Source organism: Chelon labrosus (assembly GCF_963514085.1).
Source record: "Chelon labrosus genome assembly, chromosome: 12".
Classification (NCBI taxonomy): domain Eukaryota; kingdom Metazoa; phylum Chordata; class Actinopteri; order Mugiliformes; family Mugilidae; genus Chelon; species Chelon labrosus.
The window spans coordinates 1,937,964-1,956,805 of record NC_140345.1 but is presented as its reverse complement, the minus strand read 5'-3'; the positions used below and the strand labels follow the sequence as shown (position 1 = coordinate 1,956,805).

Below are 18,842 nucleotides of genomic sequence, written 5' to 3'. Positions count from 1 at the left end.
AACCAGGGGAATTACAAGTCGGCCGTTTTCCCTCCAGGGGAGAATTCTTTATGACATGATTCTTCTCATATGACATACCTGTAAAAAAAATAAAAATAAAAAAGTCCACAGTTGAGTTGCAGCGGTACTGTAACATTATGAGGCTTCAAAGATACAGACCAAAAAGTGAAAATGAAAATGAAGGGAAACCTTTAAAGACAGTTTGTCCAGGACTTTTGAAATGACAAATGTAATCAAGGGCAAGGATGTTAGAAGAGAAAGTACTGTAAACTTATTAAGCAACAAAGGTTAGAAAGTAAAACACAGATAATATATACACATACATATATATATATATATATACACATACATATATATATATATACACATACATATATATATACATATATATATATATATATATTATCTGTGTTTTATATATATGTATATATATATTTTGATATAAATAAATGGAGATCTGGAACACAAAATATCTGAGAGATAATGAAAAAGTAAATCCAGGCAGGTATGCCAACTAAATAGTGAATAAATAGGAAATGTCTGTGTCACCATTCAATCAAAACCAGAAACCAAATGTAAATAAGGAATCATACAAAAAATGTTGTTAGGGAAACAAACCAGTCCTTACTTGGTGTGCAGTGATACACGATTTTACCATTGCTTGCTTACATCCAGTGAAACATCTGTTCCAAATACAATACATTTTTGTCTGTATTGTCAGCATTGATTCAGGCAATTGATTAAGAGCCTCTGTTAGTATAATATAAGAATAAAAGAAGCTAAAAAAGTAAATAATCATGCAAAAATCTATGATGTAATATTTGGTTTGTGTAGCACAGTTCATTTTTTTTTTTTATTTGTGTATAACAAATTATCATAAAAAATATGGCAATTTACGGGAATAATTGGAGGCAAATCCTAATAGAACTAGTAACAAGAGATTGTCTCTCCTTGGTTGACCACCAGGGGCCACAAGAACACACATCCCTCACAAAAGGCTAATGTGGTAGCTAACAATTTCTGACTTTCAGCAGCATTTGTATTCATTTGAGTACATTTGCTTTACTTTTTTAAGATTTTACCTCCTCTAATGTTAAAGTAAATATCCGACTCATTAGCTAACCACCAACTTCCCCTGCTGTTTGCTTATGTACTCTACTTTTTGGAGCTTGCTTCTTTTGCCTGCTGCTGTTGGAGTGTTCAGCTGGAATGGGGTATTAAAATCAGCTAGAAGCTTCATCACATAGAAACAGGAGAGATTACAGTCAAAACATATATATATATATATATATATAATGCTGTGTAAAACTGTAAATATAAAAGAAATAATGTAGTAAAATAATAAAATATTGCATTTGAAGGTTTTAGATTTGGCAGCCTGATGGCTCATGGGTAAAAACAGTTCTTTCTATTTGTGGAACTACAAGAAGTGACATAGACATAGAGTACAAATCATTTTGGAGCATTTATGAATGTAAAACCTTATTCTGTGATTGTTAGGGAGGAATTTGTGGTGATGCCGATGAGGAAGAAGAAGTACCAGAGTACTGTATGTCTTATGCTGAAGGAGTTTATTTAGGCCCGTATACGAGGAGAACAGAAGCTTCGTCATCACAACATAAGTGCATGAGTCCACCTCAATTCTAAGGGACAAACAGTAAGCTCAGATTCTTATACTAGCAAGCAAGGCCGAGGCAGCAAACGGGAGATGTGTTAGCATCCCATTGGCCATTGTACATAAACATGAAGATAAGGATTCACACCATCTATGAAATACAAATTGTCAGACAGTGACGGAGGGCATTATCATCTAACTCTACAGCTATGTCTGTAATGCAAAGTATCCTCCAGAGAGTGAGATTGAAGATGCCAAAGAGGGACCTTGGTCTTGGTATGTTCCTCAGAGAGAAAATAGGGCAGACAACTGACGCCAGAAGTAATCACACAAACTTTCTATAGGGAAGAGAAATTATTCTCTAACAGTGATCTATTTGGCTGGAGAGTCCTGCCTAAAGTGTCCTCCATGCTGGACAATGAGTCCCACCCCCTGCATGGTGACCTGACAGGACTGAGGAGCAGCTTCAGTGACAGACTGCTTCACCCTCGCTGTGTGAAGGAAAGATACAGAAAGTCTTTCCTTCCTGCTGCTGTTAGGCTCCACAACGGACACTCTTAATATGTGCAATATTATTACACCACAAGGTGTAAAAACGTCATAACCGAGTTACACCTGGTCTATGCAATGTCTAACAATTCATCTGTGCAATTTCTTTATTCGATTTGATTTCATTATTAATCTTTTATATGTTACTCTTTTTACTCTTGATATTTTTTCTGCCCTTTCTGTATGCTGTTGCAAACTGCAATATCCCCATTGCGGGACAAATAAAGGTTATAGCTTATTCTTATCTATTTGTGCGTGCTTTCAGGCTTCTATATCTTTTGCAAGAGGGTCTATTAGAGAAATAAAGTTGTACATCTCAGCTGGAACCACTAGATGTCAGTCTTTCTCCAAAGTCTGTCAGACTTCACTTGTTTTTAATTGAGTTAGTGATGAGCATGAGTTCATGCCCCACTTCTCTCCCTCTCCCTCCCATTCTACATGCCTCTCTGCCATCCCCTCCTCTGTCACTCAGCCAAAATAATAAAATGCTGACTTCTCAAAGTGCTGTTAGTATGCCCGTCTCAGCATAGCAGCCCTGAAGCCTGACACACAGAAGAGAGAAAGAGGAGAAGGGGGAGAGAGAGGAGGAGGAGGAGGGGGAAGAAAAAAGAGAAACAACTTTGTCTAACTGCAGGCTCTGCCTTGCCGATGGGCTTCAGCACTGCGCTTCTGTGAAGGTAGGTGAGAGTCTGCTTCCTTCTGTCTCTGATTTTAGGGGAGTCATGCTGGCATGTTGGGGAGCTTAATCATTCTCTCTGAATGTTCAGGGAGCTCTTATCAACTCAACCAGACTCTCTTGTGTTAATGTGAGATTCTGGTTTGTGAAAATATAATGTTTCTGTGCGGGAATCTACTGGACATGTTGTTGGGTTTGATTTTGAATTTGTGTGTCTAAGTTTGTGCTTGGTTGCTTTTCCCCAGCAGGAACTTCTACAAAGTTTCAGCCCAAAGCAGAAATGTTGTCACTCAAATGAATCTATCAGGATGGCATGCGGAGGGGTTAAGCCATCCAATAGCTTTCCATTGCTATGTAGTTAATTCATCACAAGGGATTTGGAGATGTCATCTCATGGGGCTGTAGAGTTTGGAAATTAGGCGGAATGGCTGCTCACCTTTTCCACATAAGATCAATTACAGCCTGACATTTAAATATCTGGCTTATTTGTGTAGGAACCTTACACTTACTGTCAATTTGACCTTATTGCTGATTCAGTCCACTTACGGAGTGAGGGAAAGTTGTGGAGGTCCATGTGGCTTTTTGTTTTTTGCGCAGCAGTTCGGTACTTTTCCTTTTAATTAAGATCTTAATCGTCCAAATTGTTCTCCAAGCCTCAAAATGGTGCTCTGACAAGATCCCAAGGAGCAACCCAAGCCAGGGGGGATTCACGCGGCTGGAAGTAGCTGACTTGTGAAGCTAAAATTAAGCTAAGGGCTGATTTGGAATGTTACACTTGGGTGGCAAGACGTGGAGAAGATGACCCACGAGTGGTGACAAATCTCCTGAGCTGTTGGTGGCAGCATGAGGACTTGGCCCGCTCAATTAATAAGCCTCTCTTATCCTACAGCTATAACAAAAAAATAGATGTCCTCAACAAGTAAACCAAGAGCAGTCGAAGTACAAGAAGTGACCTCAAAGTTTATTTCTGCCCTGTTAAAGTCAAATGCCCTGACACACAAGTGGAGTGCAAATCATTTTGGAGCATTTATTGTGTGTAACCTTTTTCACTATGACAACTAAAACCTTGTAATGGTCTTTTACCTATAAAACACACAGTAACACTTCCCCGCTGCCGGTCTCAAAGCAGTACTTTTAACACAGAGTAGAAGGAGGTTCTTGCCATTAAATAAAATTAGAAAGTGTACAAGCTGACGTACAGTGAATCATGGTTTTACTCAATTTCCCTCCAAAATAAGAGCATTTCCCACCAGATTCCCAACAACCATTGCAACAATATTAAGAAGAGCCCCTCTCAGTTTCAACTTTCAGTTGACTCCATATGCATTTACTAAATCGGACCAAAGGGCAAGCCATGAAGTCCCTGAATGCTTGAACTGCTTTTACCAAAGCGGTTGTGCAGATGCTTATAGAAACCCATTAGATGGCTGGAAATGGAAGGTCTGTTATTGGGCGCATTGGCCACAGCAGATAGGGAAGCTCTGTATGTTCCTTATCTGTAACACTGGATCCAGGTGATTTCTGTAAATTCTAAAAGATGGATCCCAGGAACACCTCAAACAGTTATTTGTTTGCAGGCTGTCGCATCGCCACATCAAGTTCTTTAAAGGATGCTCGTAAACATGTGCTTCCAGTTATTATTTCACTTTGTTCAAATCGGGCAGATCTGCCATGGAAACTGCTTGAGGTTTTTAAACTTCACAAGACATCGAAGGTCTGTGTTGGTGTGACAAAATCAATAGATTTACTGAGGTGTCACTTATTCAGCATGCTCAAATGGGCAAAACTCTACTGACAGGGTTATGACTAGTGCCCACATCTCACAGATGGACTGACACTGGTCAATGACCAGTCACTGGCTTGCTCTTTTAAGCTGTTGGTGTAGTACATTTATTAAGCTTGGAATCTCTCAATGTTATATTTCTTGCTGTTTATACAGTATTTGAAACGATGATTTATATATGGAGATTGATGGAATGTGTGACTTTGAGATGAGCAACTTTCTATAACTCTCTTAGACTAAACAAATAATTCCTTAATAGTTGAGGATAAACTAATTAACAGTTAATTAACGGCGAAAATAGTCATTGGTTAAGTCTTACTTTTAACTTTTGTCAATTAAAGGACCAGTGTGCAGGATTTAGTGCCCTCTAGCTGTGAGGTTGCAACCAAATATATTCCTGCTTTAAGCTAACGAAAACACAATGACTCTGACTTACAAGTGATTACACACCAATGAAAACATTTCCATTTTGTTTCCATGGATCCCTCTAAATACAATGTATTGGTCTTTAAAGTTACTTGAAACAGAGACAGTAAACTTTAGCCTATTATTATTATTTAGCCTAGATATTATTGTGTTATTGGGTTAATTTTGCATATTTTGCTATTTGCACCAGACTGCATTTAGTTGAATGTACTTTGTATGTACTATATGCTATAAGATGGCTAAAAACATGTAGTTAGAGTAATGACGACTAAATTGTTATCTGATTGGTTTGGAAGAGTCACTCAGTATGGAATTTATTTATTTGTCGTAAATCAAACCACAATCAACATCGCCAAGCTGAGCTGAGGTCACGACTCCTGTAAAGACAGCAGCTGCAGGTGCTGGGGATGGTTGAGATTTTGACTGGAAAAAGAAATGTCTGGAGCCAGCTGGTGGTGGCAGGTGACAGCCACTGTACTGCTCCACTTCCAGTTTGTTTTGTTTTGCATAGAAACCCCCCACTGGGACCGTAGAGGACAGATGAACATTCACAAACACAATCTGTTTCCACACTGTGGCTGGAGGCTACCTGGAATGTGGCAAATTTGCTGTCAAAACACAACATTTGGTCTGGCTTTTTACCAGATTATCATTTTATAATGTCTGCCAAAGTATTTACATTTTTCAGAGCAACATAATGTCCATTTCAATTTCCAAATCAAAATCAAACTAAATGTAAGTTAAGGTAATATGTTCTTTAATTCCTTAACCAGCAGCCTGCTGGTATGCAGTTGTCTGAGCCCTCACTCTTAGCTCAAGTGTCAGAAAACAGCAATGTATTTAGCTCAACAATGAGCGAGGCTCAAAGGCTTGACTGCAGGCAAATCACATGAGCCATATCTGGATGAAGGCCTACTTTACTTCTTAAGTCAAGACCCCTCTCAGCAATACATACAGTAGAAAATAAGCAGTGTAGCTGGTATTTTTAATGTTGATGTTTACTATAACTGCCTTAAAATGATGATGTTACATAATTTAAGAATGATTAAGTGCAGAACAAACGAATACAAATGTGCATCAGGCTTTTCATTTGCTAAAGCTTATAAAGAAACCACCAGTATAGTTACTGTGTGACATCAAGTAATTGATCATGGGCTAAAAATAATTAAATATGTACAAACTATGTAGTATGCATTTATATTTGAGTCTTGAAAAGCTTCAGTCTGCTGTGGCTGTTTGTATCACATCACAGAAAAGGCCCCAAACATAACACTGACACATAATCATTTGGATTTTATATTCCAAACATGCTCACAAAGTGTTGCCTATCCACAGACTGATTTATTAGTATTCATCCTCTAACTCTAATGAGGAAAATATCTAGCTTGTATTTGCATTCTTCCGTTAGTTTGACCTTTACTGATCTCAAACCATCGGAATAACAGTGAATAAATAACAGGAGCAAAATGTCAGAGGTCAACAATGAGTGGATGACCATCTAGTGGATAGGAATTAAATGTTTAGCTCAAGGACACTTAGGCAGTGAGGATGCTTGATGTTTAAAACCCAATCCCTTTGGTTAAATAGTAAGCTAAATCGTAAGCTATTAATCTTATAGTGGTGTAAAGAGTAAGAGGAACTTATGAGTCCAGATATGAAGGCTATGTTTTTGTAAGCTTTAGGGTGGTAAAGGCTGGTAAAACATTTTATCTGTGGTACAAACAGACTCGCCACATCAAGTCCTAGATTTATGCTCTGCCTGGTTCTTTGAGCTGCAGCCTCCTTGTCCTTTAAACCTCCTCAATCTTCTTTGTGTGATTAGGTGACAGTGCTGAAGAGAAACATCCAGGGTTGTCCAGGCACACAGAACCAGTTCTAACAGCCGGTTTTAACTTTAAAAGTAAGGTTTTCTTCCCGTATTCAAATCTACTGTAAATATCCACTTAAAATTTAAGCCTCTTGTTAACTTCTTGTTTTAAAAAACCATTACTGGCTAAATATACAAAATCATGACAAGCAAACAAGAATTTCTAGAGACTCGGGACATAGATCTGTGGATAAAGTCACGCTGTGTGGACTCAACAAAAAGACATTGTTTAAGGTGTCACACGAGTGTGTCCTCTGTAATTTACAAGCTCTGAAACAGTAAGAACAGGTCACTTTCTTTTCCATGGTAACCAATCTTCTGTACTGTCGTCGGGGAAGCCTGATCATTTTGGCGCACACACAGTTGAACAAGCGAACACAAAAAACCACTCCAGTCAGCAGTAAAGGATTTTTTTTCAACTGTCGTCCAGATAGACCAGAATATTTCTGATTTTCTACATAGCTACACTCCTGTTGGCAAAATCAAGCTGAAAATGGACCACTTGTAACCATTTGTCCTGTGAAGGGTCGCAGGGGGGGGGGGGGGGGGGGCTGGAGCCTATCCCAGCTGTCATCGGGCGAGAGGCGGGGTACACCCTGGACAGGTCTCCAGTCTATCACAGGGCTAACACAGAGAGACAGACAGCCATTCACACTCACACTCACACATACGGCCAATTCAGAATCACCAGTTAACCTAACCAGCATGTCTTTGGACAGTGGGAGGAAGCTGGAGAACCTGGAGAGAACCCACGCAGACACAGGGAGAACATGCAAACTCCACACAGAAAGACCCAGTCGGCCCATGGATTAGAACCCAGAACCTTCTTGCTGTGAGGCATCATGATTTTGTCTTAGATAAAGTGTTGATAATTAATCCAATTGATAAGCAATGCAGTTCTATTTCGGTGCATACACATTAAGTGTACCCTGCAGAGTTGGAGTCAATTCCGTTCTGTTGCGTATATTTAATTTGTTTCCTTACTGAAATGATTTTTTTCTTCTTCAGATATGTGCTCTAATTTGAGAAAGAATCACTAACCAAAATAACATTGCATTTATTATTTTTGGGGTTTTGTGTCAGCACTTGCTGTCACTTGCAATGTACAGCCTGAATGTTACACATTAGAGAAATTATTTGTAAAAGCCAACGCTGTTATTTCACTACACACTATGTTCGCATAAAGCTGTAACGTTTCAGTTCACACAACGGCAACCTGTTATCTAACATCTTTTGGACTTGTTTCATGTTGAACTTGAGTTACTAGACAAACGTGTACTGTAAAAAGTGTACTGAGCTGAAGCGCTCGATTGGCTTAAATACCATTAGCCACTTTAGGAGCTATGGGCTTGGTTCATCAACACTGCTGCAACCTTGTTAATATTTTGCAAGTTTGTATATATTTAGTCCCTACCAGCTCACCTGACAGCTAATGGCATCCTCCCATTTTATTGCTAATGGAAATTTATACCTCAAAAGCTACGAGTATTTAAGCCTGACTCAGTTCCTAGTATTTCAACTTGCTGAAGCAAGAAAAAGATACCGCATGCAATTGGATAGTCCAAAAACCACTCACAGCTATTTGTAAACAAAATAGGCTGGCAGATCTTTCCTGGAGCATAATCAATTCTGAGGAAAAAACGGAAAGGTTCCAGACCAATTTTCACCACAAACAATTTGTGGGTGGGGAAGTTGGTCTGCCATCCAGGCTATAGTATTTAGTTTGTTGGCATGTTGTTTGGATGCAGCTGAGGGGGAAAGTTGTGTTTTACTTTCTTGTTAAGATCATGTATTAATAATGGTCTGTGTTGCTAAATATCTCTTTAATTAAATCAGTTTAAACATGACCGATTGAGAAAGTTCCCTTCCGTAAAACACAGGGATTTCTGTTGCCATCACAGATGTGAATGTTCTCTAAAATCACACAAGCAGATCTGACTGCATGAAACCACATTCTGTGACCTGACCTGTGATGTGGGTTTTCTTCTCTGTCCAAGTTGGGTAAAAATGAAAACACTGGCCCTCAAACCTGATAGTTGTATTACTCATACTGTGACCTAGAGGTATACTGTATGCTATCACTGTGGTATTTCCTAGCTGGAGAGCCCTGCTCTGTAGTTCTCTGCTCTTTGTTATGGCTTGCAGTTATGTACTAGTGAGTTTCATCACAGGGTGCAGATATGCTTCGGGTGGGTCCACTACTGTATGAGCAAGTGTCCTCCACTGATAAATAAGGGACGGCACTTCCCACTCCTCTCTTCTCCACATACTGCTATTCTTAGCTGCCGTGCGGTGAGCTATGGGTTTAAAGTTACAAAGACCTTGCTCTTTCTCTCTGTCTTTCATTTCTGCCACTTCTCTTCTTCACTCAGCTTCTCAACCTTTCAGAGTGCAGGACATCATTGGGTGGTTGTTCACATTTCTTGTTCACCATTTAAGATTATGTAAGAATGTGATCTGGAGGCTGCTACTATTTCCACAGACTCTGCCCTCCCGAGTATTGTAGATTTGTTAGTGGAAATGAATCTATTATTATCATCATCAGATTATTAGGGCACCCTGGGTAGGGCAGCTGATAAGCCCAATGAAGATCATGAAAGAGAAAGTTGCCAAGTACAGTGGATGACACAGTACGGGCAGGGGACCCCCTGTGGGCCTTGATGCGCCTTCAGGAGCTTCCCAAGTAGTTTATCATATACTCAATTAATACATTTTCAGATATAAAAAAACAAGTTAATTGGGTTATGATTTTTATGTTCCAATGAATATGATCAAGAAGGACATTAGATTTGATACAAATTTAAATGCACGACATTTAAAAAAAAACTCCTGTCTTTCCTCTTTCTCTTCACCAACAGTGGCCACTCGTCCAGGGGTGTGCAACAGTGTGTATGAGTGAGTGTATGTGCGTGTGAGCCAGAGCCTCAGAAGCCATGTCAGATCCCAGGGACATCGACGAGGATGCCATCCTCAAGGGCCTCAGCGCTGAGGAGCTGGATAAGCTGGAGTATGAGTTGCAGGAGATGGACCCCGAGGTATGGAGGAGCGCTTGATTTGTCTTTAAAACCAAGTGCTTGTCTGCTGATCAGTTACTCCAGCGTAGCAAGGCCTTGATGATAATATCTGGTGCCACAGGTCCTGCAGGGGTTTGTTATCCCAGGTAATCGTTGTGCTCCAAATCTACCAGACACCAGGAGTAGCTTTTTAACTATCAGGTGCAAAAACCTGAATAATGTGTGACACCCAACGATGTGTGACAAGAGGGGCATTCATTTCCACTTCAGCACACTATTGATCGTTGTTTTTTACGAGACATGAGCAACAAAAGAACAAAGGGGCAAAACATCTAGTGAAGTTTGAAACACTTCCCTCAATCAAGTAAAATCAAGTCCATAATTAACACCTACTGATTAATATAATACCATTACTCAGGTCTTTCTTCCCTTGGATGAGTCCGCGTCAAATCTTATCTTGCATATTTTCTTGGGTCCTGTTTAAGTTATTATAGCCAGTCATCATCTATACACTGCACTTGGAACATGTGAAGTTATGTTGAACTGCTTAATGTTAGAAGCAATCTGATGTAGAAAGGAGGAATACTGTAGAAATCTTTGCACATGAGAATCCATCTACATGTACAAAAGTCAATGATGGTCTATTTCGGATGGATGAATAGTTCAATTATGTGATCATAAAATCAAATGTAGACGTCTTAGACGTGCATCGGTATTAGTAATTTAAATTCTTTTGGCCATCAATTATTGACAGAATGCTACTTTGTCAGTTTCTACTCACGCTGTCCATCCAGGTGCTGAAGCAGCAGTTAATTCACTGTTCCTGTTCTGTAGTCAAAATAACACCTGACCTCTTGTTCTCCCAGAATGCCATGCTGCCAGCTGGTTTCCGGCAGCGAGACCAGACAAAGAAGAACCCAACAGGGCCGTATGACCGTGACGCCCTGATGCAACACCTGGAGAAGCAGGCCATGGAGTTCCCAGACAGGGAGGACCTGGTGCCCTTCACTAGGGAAAAGAAAGGTGCACTTTAAATCTGGATGTTAAGATTCAGTGTCTCCGTCACATAATCCCAAGTGAAGAGACCATATCCCCCCTATAGCCCCAAAGAATTACTGTTTATACTGAATTTACATACATAGAATGAGAACAGCATAGCTCATGCATGTCTTGAATCTCCATAGACCTCCTTCTCTCTTTGATAGCTGTACAGTTCTCACTCCTGTGATGCACCACTTCACAGCAGCTTAGGCTCTTATTTTCAGGTCTGTGTGAGGTTTTTTGCAGCTCACTGCCTTTTGGGGCTATTTCCATTATATTCCCACAGGCTGACATGTTTAGCCCTACACCGGAAAATGACTTGGCTGAGAACATTTGTACTGCGGTTCCAGTGCAACAAATCCAATACTCAGAAAACCAATAGTATAACGGCGTATCTATGTTCTGTCTGAAATAAGTTTTTTGTAATTCACAACGGAAATTGGGAGGACAAATGAGCTAAGCACAAAGAAAGAGATGAGAGGGTGCACAGCGTAGGCTCTAGTGGAAAATCGAGTTTATTACAGCTGCTCTGTAAATCTGTGATAAGCCCCGATTTACTTGCATTTTGGGAAACATGATCTGAATAGAGCTTTTACCAAGACAGAGACAAATGTATGTTTTGCGACTTTCAGACTGCAGAACCTCATTAAGATTTTTTTTAAAAAGGAAAGAAACCCTGGTGAAATTAGTTTGCAAACTAATGCAGTGTTACATAGAAGTATCAGCTGGATCTCTGCCTCTGTCTTCATCACCCCTTATTTCTCATCTATCTTTTTAGAAATATTGTCTGCTGTCTCAGTTCTGATTGCCTCTCATTTTCCTTGCCTTTTTGTCCTAATCCTGTTCTGTTTATTTTCTTTGCCTCTTCAGGAAAGGCATTTGTGGCCAAGAAAGCAGCAGAGATCCCTGAGCACGAGCAGGTGATCCTGGAGCCAGAGCTGGAGGAGGCTCTGAAAAATGCAACTGATGCAGAGATGTGTGATATTGCAGGTTAGACAAGCACTATTGTAAGTGTTGTGACGTTCTGAGTGACAGGCATATCAAAATATGTGAATTATAATGAACAATACCAGGATTTTGAGTGCCCAAATGAAATGTGTCATTCACATTGTTATCAGTTACCTAAGATTTACCTCCAAAATGTAAAAAGGGTCTGTTTTTCATCTGATGTAATCCGTTTGTCCCCCAGCAGGTGCTTATTAACGCTCTATGACATACACAGCATTGTGTGACCTCAGTGTTTTCACCACAGTGGCTCTGACCCACATAGTTCTACTATATAGACCTGCTGTGTCTCTGCTGTTGGCTTTGTATTGTTTCCCTCAACACTGAGACAGCCCAGCAGTCCCAACCAAACAGACATGAACAGAAATACGATGGACTCCAATTCCCCATGCTCAGCAACACAAAAATAAATAAGCCTGGCTGCAGGCCAGCAAAGGAAGGGTGGAGTGGACGTAGGGACGGAGGGGGCAAAGATACAGTATCTGTTTAATACAGACAAGGGGGAAGCTAGTGTGCTCACAGATAGAGCCACAGTTTTCCATGTTTCCTGAATCAATTAACTGACGCTCAGAGTCAACAATGTAGTGTGAGTGGTCTAGATGGAACCTTTTAGAAAGTAGGTAATAAACTTTACCTGTTTAAGGTGTAGATTTGACACTTTATTAATATTCTAATGTGTCTTAGTAGTAGTAGTTGTAGATTCAGTAGTATTAGTCTTCAACAGTGTTGTGCAAGTTCACACTAAACAAGAATTAGTTCAACGTTCAGTTGAATGATCATGATCATGAATGATCATGATCATGAACTAGTTCATGATCATAGTTCACATTTTTTAAATTTTTTTAAATTTTGAACTGAGTTCATTGACTCCACAATGAACAGTTCACATTCATTTTTTTCATTTTCTTTTAAATGAACAGCTTCAACCTATTCTTGTTCAATAGAATCTCTGACTGATCTGCCTATCCATCCCCAGCCCGTGATATTTTTTTTCCGCCAGGTTCTCTACTGCTTTTTTGAATAACCATTGACTGTATATACTAGGAAATAACTCAAATGTTTGTGTGGATCAGCTGCTTCTATGGTGCCAGAGGCTGCTTCTCTTTCAGCTGCACCAGCCATGCTGTATGCCGTAAACTGCATGTCAGCTGACAGCTGTCGTAAACCTTTTGTTTTCCTTTTTTTGTTTTCCTGAACGGGGTGAACGTGAAACTCACGTCTACACTCACAGTTGGAAAAATGATGCATTCACTTCACAGTTCACAAAAATATGAATGCGTTCATTGAACTTGTTCATGCACAACGCCTGTCCTCAATAAGCAGCAATCAACACCAAAGTTAACACCAGGGGGCAGTGCTGTGCAAGTTCACACTAAAGAACTAGTTCAAAATTCAGTTCACACAGATTAAAGTGAACTAGTTCAAGTTCATTGTTCACATTTTTTAATTTTGAACTACGTTCACAGACTCCAGAATGAACAGTTTGCATTCATTTTTTTCCATTTCTTTTCCATGTGTCTCTACAAATTCGACAGTGATGTGGTGGATGTCCGCTGTTATTTTTTCAGACCCGGCGGGCACAATATGCAGTTTGTTGAACGCATTCATGCACAACACTGCCAGGGTGCAACTGGTAATGCAGTAAAATATTGCTCTAGGACTTCCGAGATAGTTTTTGATTTGGCCAGGTCCAGGTTTGTTCATTTTTCAACTAATATCTTTGATAATGGTATTAAACACTGAGCTACAGTCGACAAATAGCATCCTGGCCTGGTTGCATGGCTCAGAGCTGAGTGGAGGGCAGTGGACATGGTGTCTTCTGTAGATCTGTTTGCTCTGTAGGTGAAGCTACTACAGCGTAGCCTACGCAAGTAGACCAGTCGCAGCTGTTGCAGTCAGTGTTGCTGTAATGTTGTGTAGTTGAGGGATGTGGATGTCAGGCTAAAGTGTATTTTTACAGAGCTATGCTGTACCTTAAGGGCATTTACGGCATAGATGACATGCAGAAGAATAAATGTAACTACTGGGCCAAAAATTGTAATAGGAATCCTACAGATCACGTCACGGGGGGTTTGACTTTATATGCAATCAGTGAGCGCAACTAACTGAACTGCAGATAGAATACAGCAATTTGGCTGAATCAGACATGATAAAAACAAAAAAGTGAACAGTTTGGAAGTTATTGGTATCTCGGGTGATGCTGATAAGAGAGAGACCTAGTCTTTGTCTGTATCCAGGATTTCTCAGTGGGACCATAGTTCATTGTGGAGTTTTTATGAGCTCATAAGTGTGAGCTCAAGTACTGCTCTTAATGCAGACCTATGCACACCAATTCGGCAAAATCCTGAGGCTTGTCTCGTCTTATAACAATTGACGTACCAGTCACTGGGCATCAGTGACTGGTACATGTGGTTTAAGGCAGGGGTTCAGCAAATACAAAAATAATGTTGCTTTAGTTGATACTTCATCAGAAAGCCTTTTTGATCCTCCTGAAAACCATATTTTATAAAATCATATATAAGTCATTCAGACTAAATGATGAATGGCATTTTAAATGAGGAAAAATTGAATCATAAAACACATTTGCTTTATGGAGTGTGACCCTGAACACCCAGTCACACTCCTCTGACAGGCCAAACAGGCAGGCAGGCATCCGGAAAAGCAGAGCAGGGGAGCATGTTTGTCTGCTTCCATCGGCCTGTCAGAGAGACCGCCGTTTTAACCCTGGATGGGGTCCAGATGAGGATTAAGCCACTGTTAGCCTTTGTCAGTCTTTTGTTTGGGCTTTTTGGCAAACAGATTAAAAGTGAATGAATAGCCTGGCTGACCCAAGCTCATAGAGAGTGTCCAAGAAGTCACCCTAGAATTATGATATTCATGATGTATTTAAGATATTAACACATTTCTAAGAGCTTTTTAGTTACCGTTTAGTTACAGTCTAGCTTGTAAATCCACTGTGGGTTATTCTCAGTGCCGCACAGGATGACGTGAGGGTGTTTAAGGCCAGTAACACCCCTCTACCCCCACACTAACAAACCCCAACCCCCTGAGCAGGCAGCTGTCCACTGGCCTTCCTTTCCTCTCAAGGCCCTTCCCATGGTTCCCCACACCAGGTCAGGGGACTGGTGGGTGGGAAGGAGGGGAGGAAGGGATGTGGTTGCTGTCACAGCAGTTGGCTTGTGACACAGTTTGGTGCTGGCAGGTTACAGCAAGAACCAGAAGATCTGCCCCCTACTGGCCATTAACGGTTACAGCAGTATAAAAAGATAAATGCCACATAAACAACTGCTGTTATCCAATCCTTAATTATGACAGCAAATTTAACTTTGATTTTATATTCAACATTATAATATCAGCTCATAAAATACTATTCAGTCATTCATTCATTCTTTTAAACTGATCAGCACGTAGTCAGAAGATTTAGTAACTAAATTTACACCCAACACAATGTCATTCTGCAATATGTACTTTTAATTTTGATATTTAAAACAGCTTTTTCTTAAACTGAATGTATTAATTACACATAGCCTTTGCAGATCTCTAAAGAGCATTTTAGCATCTTTCAGCTAATTGTTTTGATTTCATGACTTTTCTGTTGAGCTGTTAAACACCAAACAACAAGCAGAGCTAAAAACAGAAAACCTAACAACAGCTAATGATCTTTGTTGCTTTTTGTTTTGTTGGACGATATTTTAAGAACAATTACTATAATTGCAATGATAGTGATACAAAGGTTTTGATACTTTTATTTATTTAAGTAAAGTAGTACTTCTTTCACTATGGTTGATTAATACATTAAAGGACCAATGTGAAGGATTTAGTGGCATCTAGTGGTGAGGTTGCAGTTTGCAAGTGTAGGAAGCTATGGTGGCTCCCTAGAGCCAGTGTTTCTTTGTCTGCTCTGGGCAACTGTAGAAACATGAGACTCCAAGGTTGAGGCCTCTTTGTAGATATGAATGGTCTACGCTTCTAAGCTAACAAAAACACAATCATTTGTACTTATATACAAGTGATTAAATACTGATAAACTATCAGATCCCATTTTGGCTAATATATCCTCTTAAATCCTATATAGTGGTTCTTTAAAGAGTCATTAAAGGACTTTTTTTCGGCACTGACAACATATTTTTAAGCATACATCTGTCACAGTCTGTAGTGTTGTTCTCTTCTAACTTGGTGTGGTCTTCTAACTCTGCCTTACTATCAGCTAGAATAACACTGAGGCCCACCGCCTGACTCTGAAACTTGTGTATTCTGCATGGTATCATTACTTACTCTGGGGGCCTTGGAAACTGTAACATTACAACCAGAAATATATCCTGAACAGCAACCTTATCTCGTCGAACAGAGACACAGAGAAGAGACACACACAAGATGAGGGATCATCTAACTAAGCCTATTTTTGTTTTGGACTCAGAACTGGATCCAAACCGCAAACATTTTCTTTGCCAGCATAGCAACGTAGAAGAATTTGTCTTGGGGGATATCAGCACACGGACGCGGACACAGCGCAGACCACAAAAACAAACATGACAAGAGCCCAACCTGCGACATATGATCTTGTTCAAATATCACAGAGATATTTTTATCGGAATAGGCTTTGTGACTCTTATTCACAGTAATTGTTTTCCTGTACTTGCAGCTATCCTTGGAATGTACACACTGATGAGCAACAAGCAGTACTACGATGCTCTGGGCACCACAGGCACAATCGCCAACACAGAGGGCATCAACAGTACGTGTGTCACCATGTCAAAAACCTCTGCTTTTAATTGTCATACTGTAAATATATTATGAGCCACAAATGATCATAAGAAAATAAGTTGAAATACAAGTAACTTTCAAATTCTTGATCTTAAATTCTTCTCTTTATCAGATATTTCCTTATTTCAATTCCAGTTTGAACAGCTCATTAAAACGTATTACCCTTAAGTATACATTTAGACTTGCTTTACTGCGCCACTCTGTAGCCTCAGCTGGGATGTTATATCACCTTCAGGTGTCGTGAAACCAGATCCCTTCAAGATCTTCCCAGAAGAACCTCCAAACACCACCAATGTAGAGGAAACCCTGGAGAGAATCCACAACAACGACAGCAGCCTGACTGAGGTCAACCTCAACAACATCAAGGTCAGCTCAGCTGGATGTTAAAATAGAAGTGGAAACTAATTTGAACCAACTTTACTTGAACATGGACCTCTCAAATCTCTCTTCCAACCCACAGTTTTACTTTTTTCCATGCATGTTCCCTGACATACAGATTATTTTTCATTTAAAAAACAAATATTCCATAGGAGTTCCCACACTGATCAGATTGAATATACAACCTGCAGATCAGTGAGCTTTGTCAAGCAACTAAACCTTGCAAAGATGACACCCACCTTTTTTTTTTTTCCTGCAGGACATTCCCATCCCAACGCTGAAAGAGATCTTCGAGGCAATGAAGGGAAACTCTCACGTGGAATTTTTGAGCATTGCTGCGACCCGTAGCAACGACCCTGTGGCCTACGTGAGTACAGTTTTATACTACAATGACTTAAAGGACAATTCAATGTTCTGCTGGGAAACTTGTACCACCCATCTAGACCAGATCAGGCACCCCCACCCCATAGTGATGACACTCCTTGATGGGAACAGTTTAGGAACCAACAGCTCAAAAAAACATGAAAATCAGCACAAGGTGTTGACCTGGCCTCCAAATTCACTAGATCCCAAACTGATCAAGTATCTGTGGGATGATTCACAGAGGCCCCTCCCCTCAACCCACAGGACCCAAAGGCCCCCACTAACAACATTGTGTTGCCAGACACCACAGGGCACCCTCAGAAGGTCCATATCCATTCTCTGATGAGTCACAACTGTTTTAGAGGCACAAAGGAGATCTACACAATATTAGGGAGGTGGTCATAATTGAATGCCTAAAAGTGTAAATATACAGTATTTTCTTAGGCTCAGCAATATAAATATTTATATGTATAACAGAATAACTAAACATTTATTTTTGTTCCTTCTAAAATAAATTTTATGGTGATGTTGCACATCTGTTGCATACAGTATATGGGACATTTCACATTAAAGCACCCAGCAAACTAAGTATTTCACATATACTGAAGGAAACATCTGTAAGAGCCTTGGTAACATAATATTAAGATGCATGTTGTCAGGTAAAAGACGGTATATTTTTAAAAGATATCTGTCACTGACTCACAACATGTTCTAGTTCTTGGTAAGAGGATGTTTTAAAAAAGCGTCATTTCAGTGTATGTATTTCCACTTGTTTCAGGCATGTGCTGAGATGCTGCAGGAGAACACCAGCTTGCAGAGTCTTAATATTGAATCCAACTTTATCACTGCAGACGGCATGATGGCGATCATCAAAGCTATGGCTAACAACGCCACACTGGTGGAGCTCAAGATTGACAACCAGGTCAGAATTAAATAAATGAATCTAAGGACATGCAGAACATAATTCCTTTTTGTATCTTTTTTAGAATAGATGGTCCTTTTCAAATAAACACAAATACGAGCAAAGACCTGTGTTAGTTTTGAATGCTCCTCTTCTCTCTGGTACAGAGGCAGAAGCTGGGAGACTCAGTTGAGATGGAGATTGCCTCTATGTTGGAGAACAACTCCAGCATTCTCAAGTTCGGCTACCATTTCACCCAGCAGGGTCCTCGCGCTAGAGCTGCCATGGCCATCACAAGAAACAATGACATGAGTAAGATACTGTTCAGAAAATCATTTGAAATGTTCAATCACAATGTGGCCAAGAGTGGTGGAGATTCAGTGCCACTGATCTGCATGGTGACAATGCAAGATTTTAATGTATACTAATCCCATACTTTTCATCTCATCATTTTTCTAAA

At 40.0% G+C, this 18,842-nt stretch overlaps 1 protein-coding gene across 3 annotated transcripts in view; it reads left to right on the top strand.

Moving 5' to 3' along the window:
* tmod4 (tropomodulin 4 (muscle)) overlaps positions 1-18,842 on the top strand; it is a 67,816-nt gene that overhangs the window by 47,427 nt on the left and 1,547 nt on the right. Inside the window, exons 1-9 of one of the 3 annotated variants that reach the window (XM_084557441.1) lie at positions 2,227-2,841; positions 9,775-9,951; positions 10,797-10,953; positions 11,842-11,961; positions 16,619-16,711; positions 16,976-17,106; positions 17,378-17,485; positions 18,260-18,403; positions 18,550-18,694. In XM_084557441.1, coding sequence (XP_084413567.1) covers positions 9,850-9,951; positions 10,797-10,953; positions 11,842-11,961; positions 16,619-16,711; positions 16,976-17,106; positions 17,378-17,485; positions 18,260-18,403; positions 18,550-18,694 — 1,000 coding nt within the window. In that variant the 5' untranslated portion in view covers positions 2,227-2,841; positions 9,775-9,849. Of the gene's footprint in view, positions 1-2,226; positions 2,842-5,817; positions 6,950-9,774; positions 9,952-10,796; positions 10,954-11,841; positions 11,962-16,618; positions 16,712-16,975; positions 17,107-17,377; positions 17,486-18,259; positions 18,404-18,549; positions 18,695-18,842 lie in introns of those variants that run through there. The other 2 variants (XM_084557440.1, XM_084557442.1) reach the window with 2 other exon arrangements.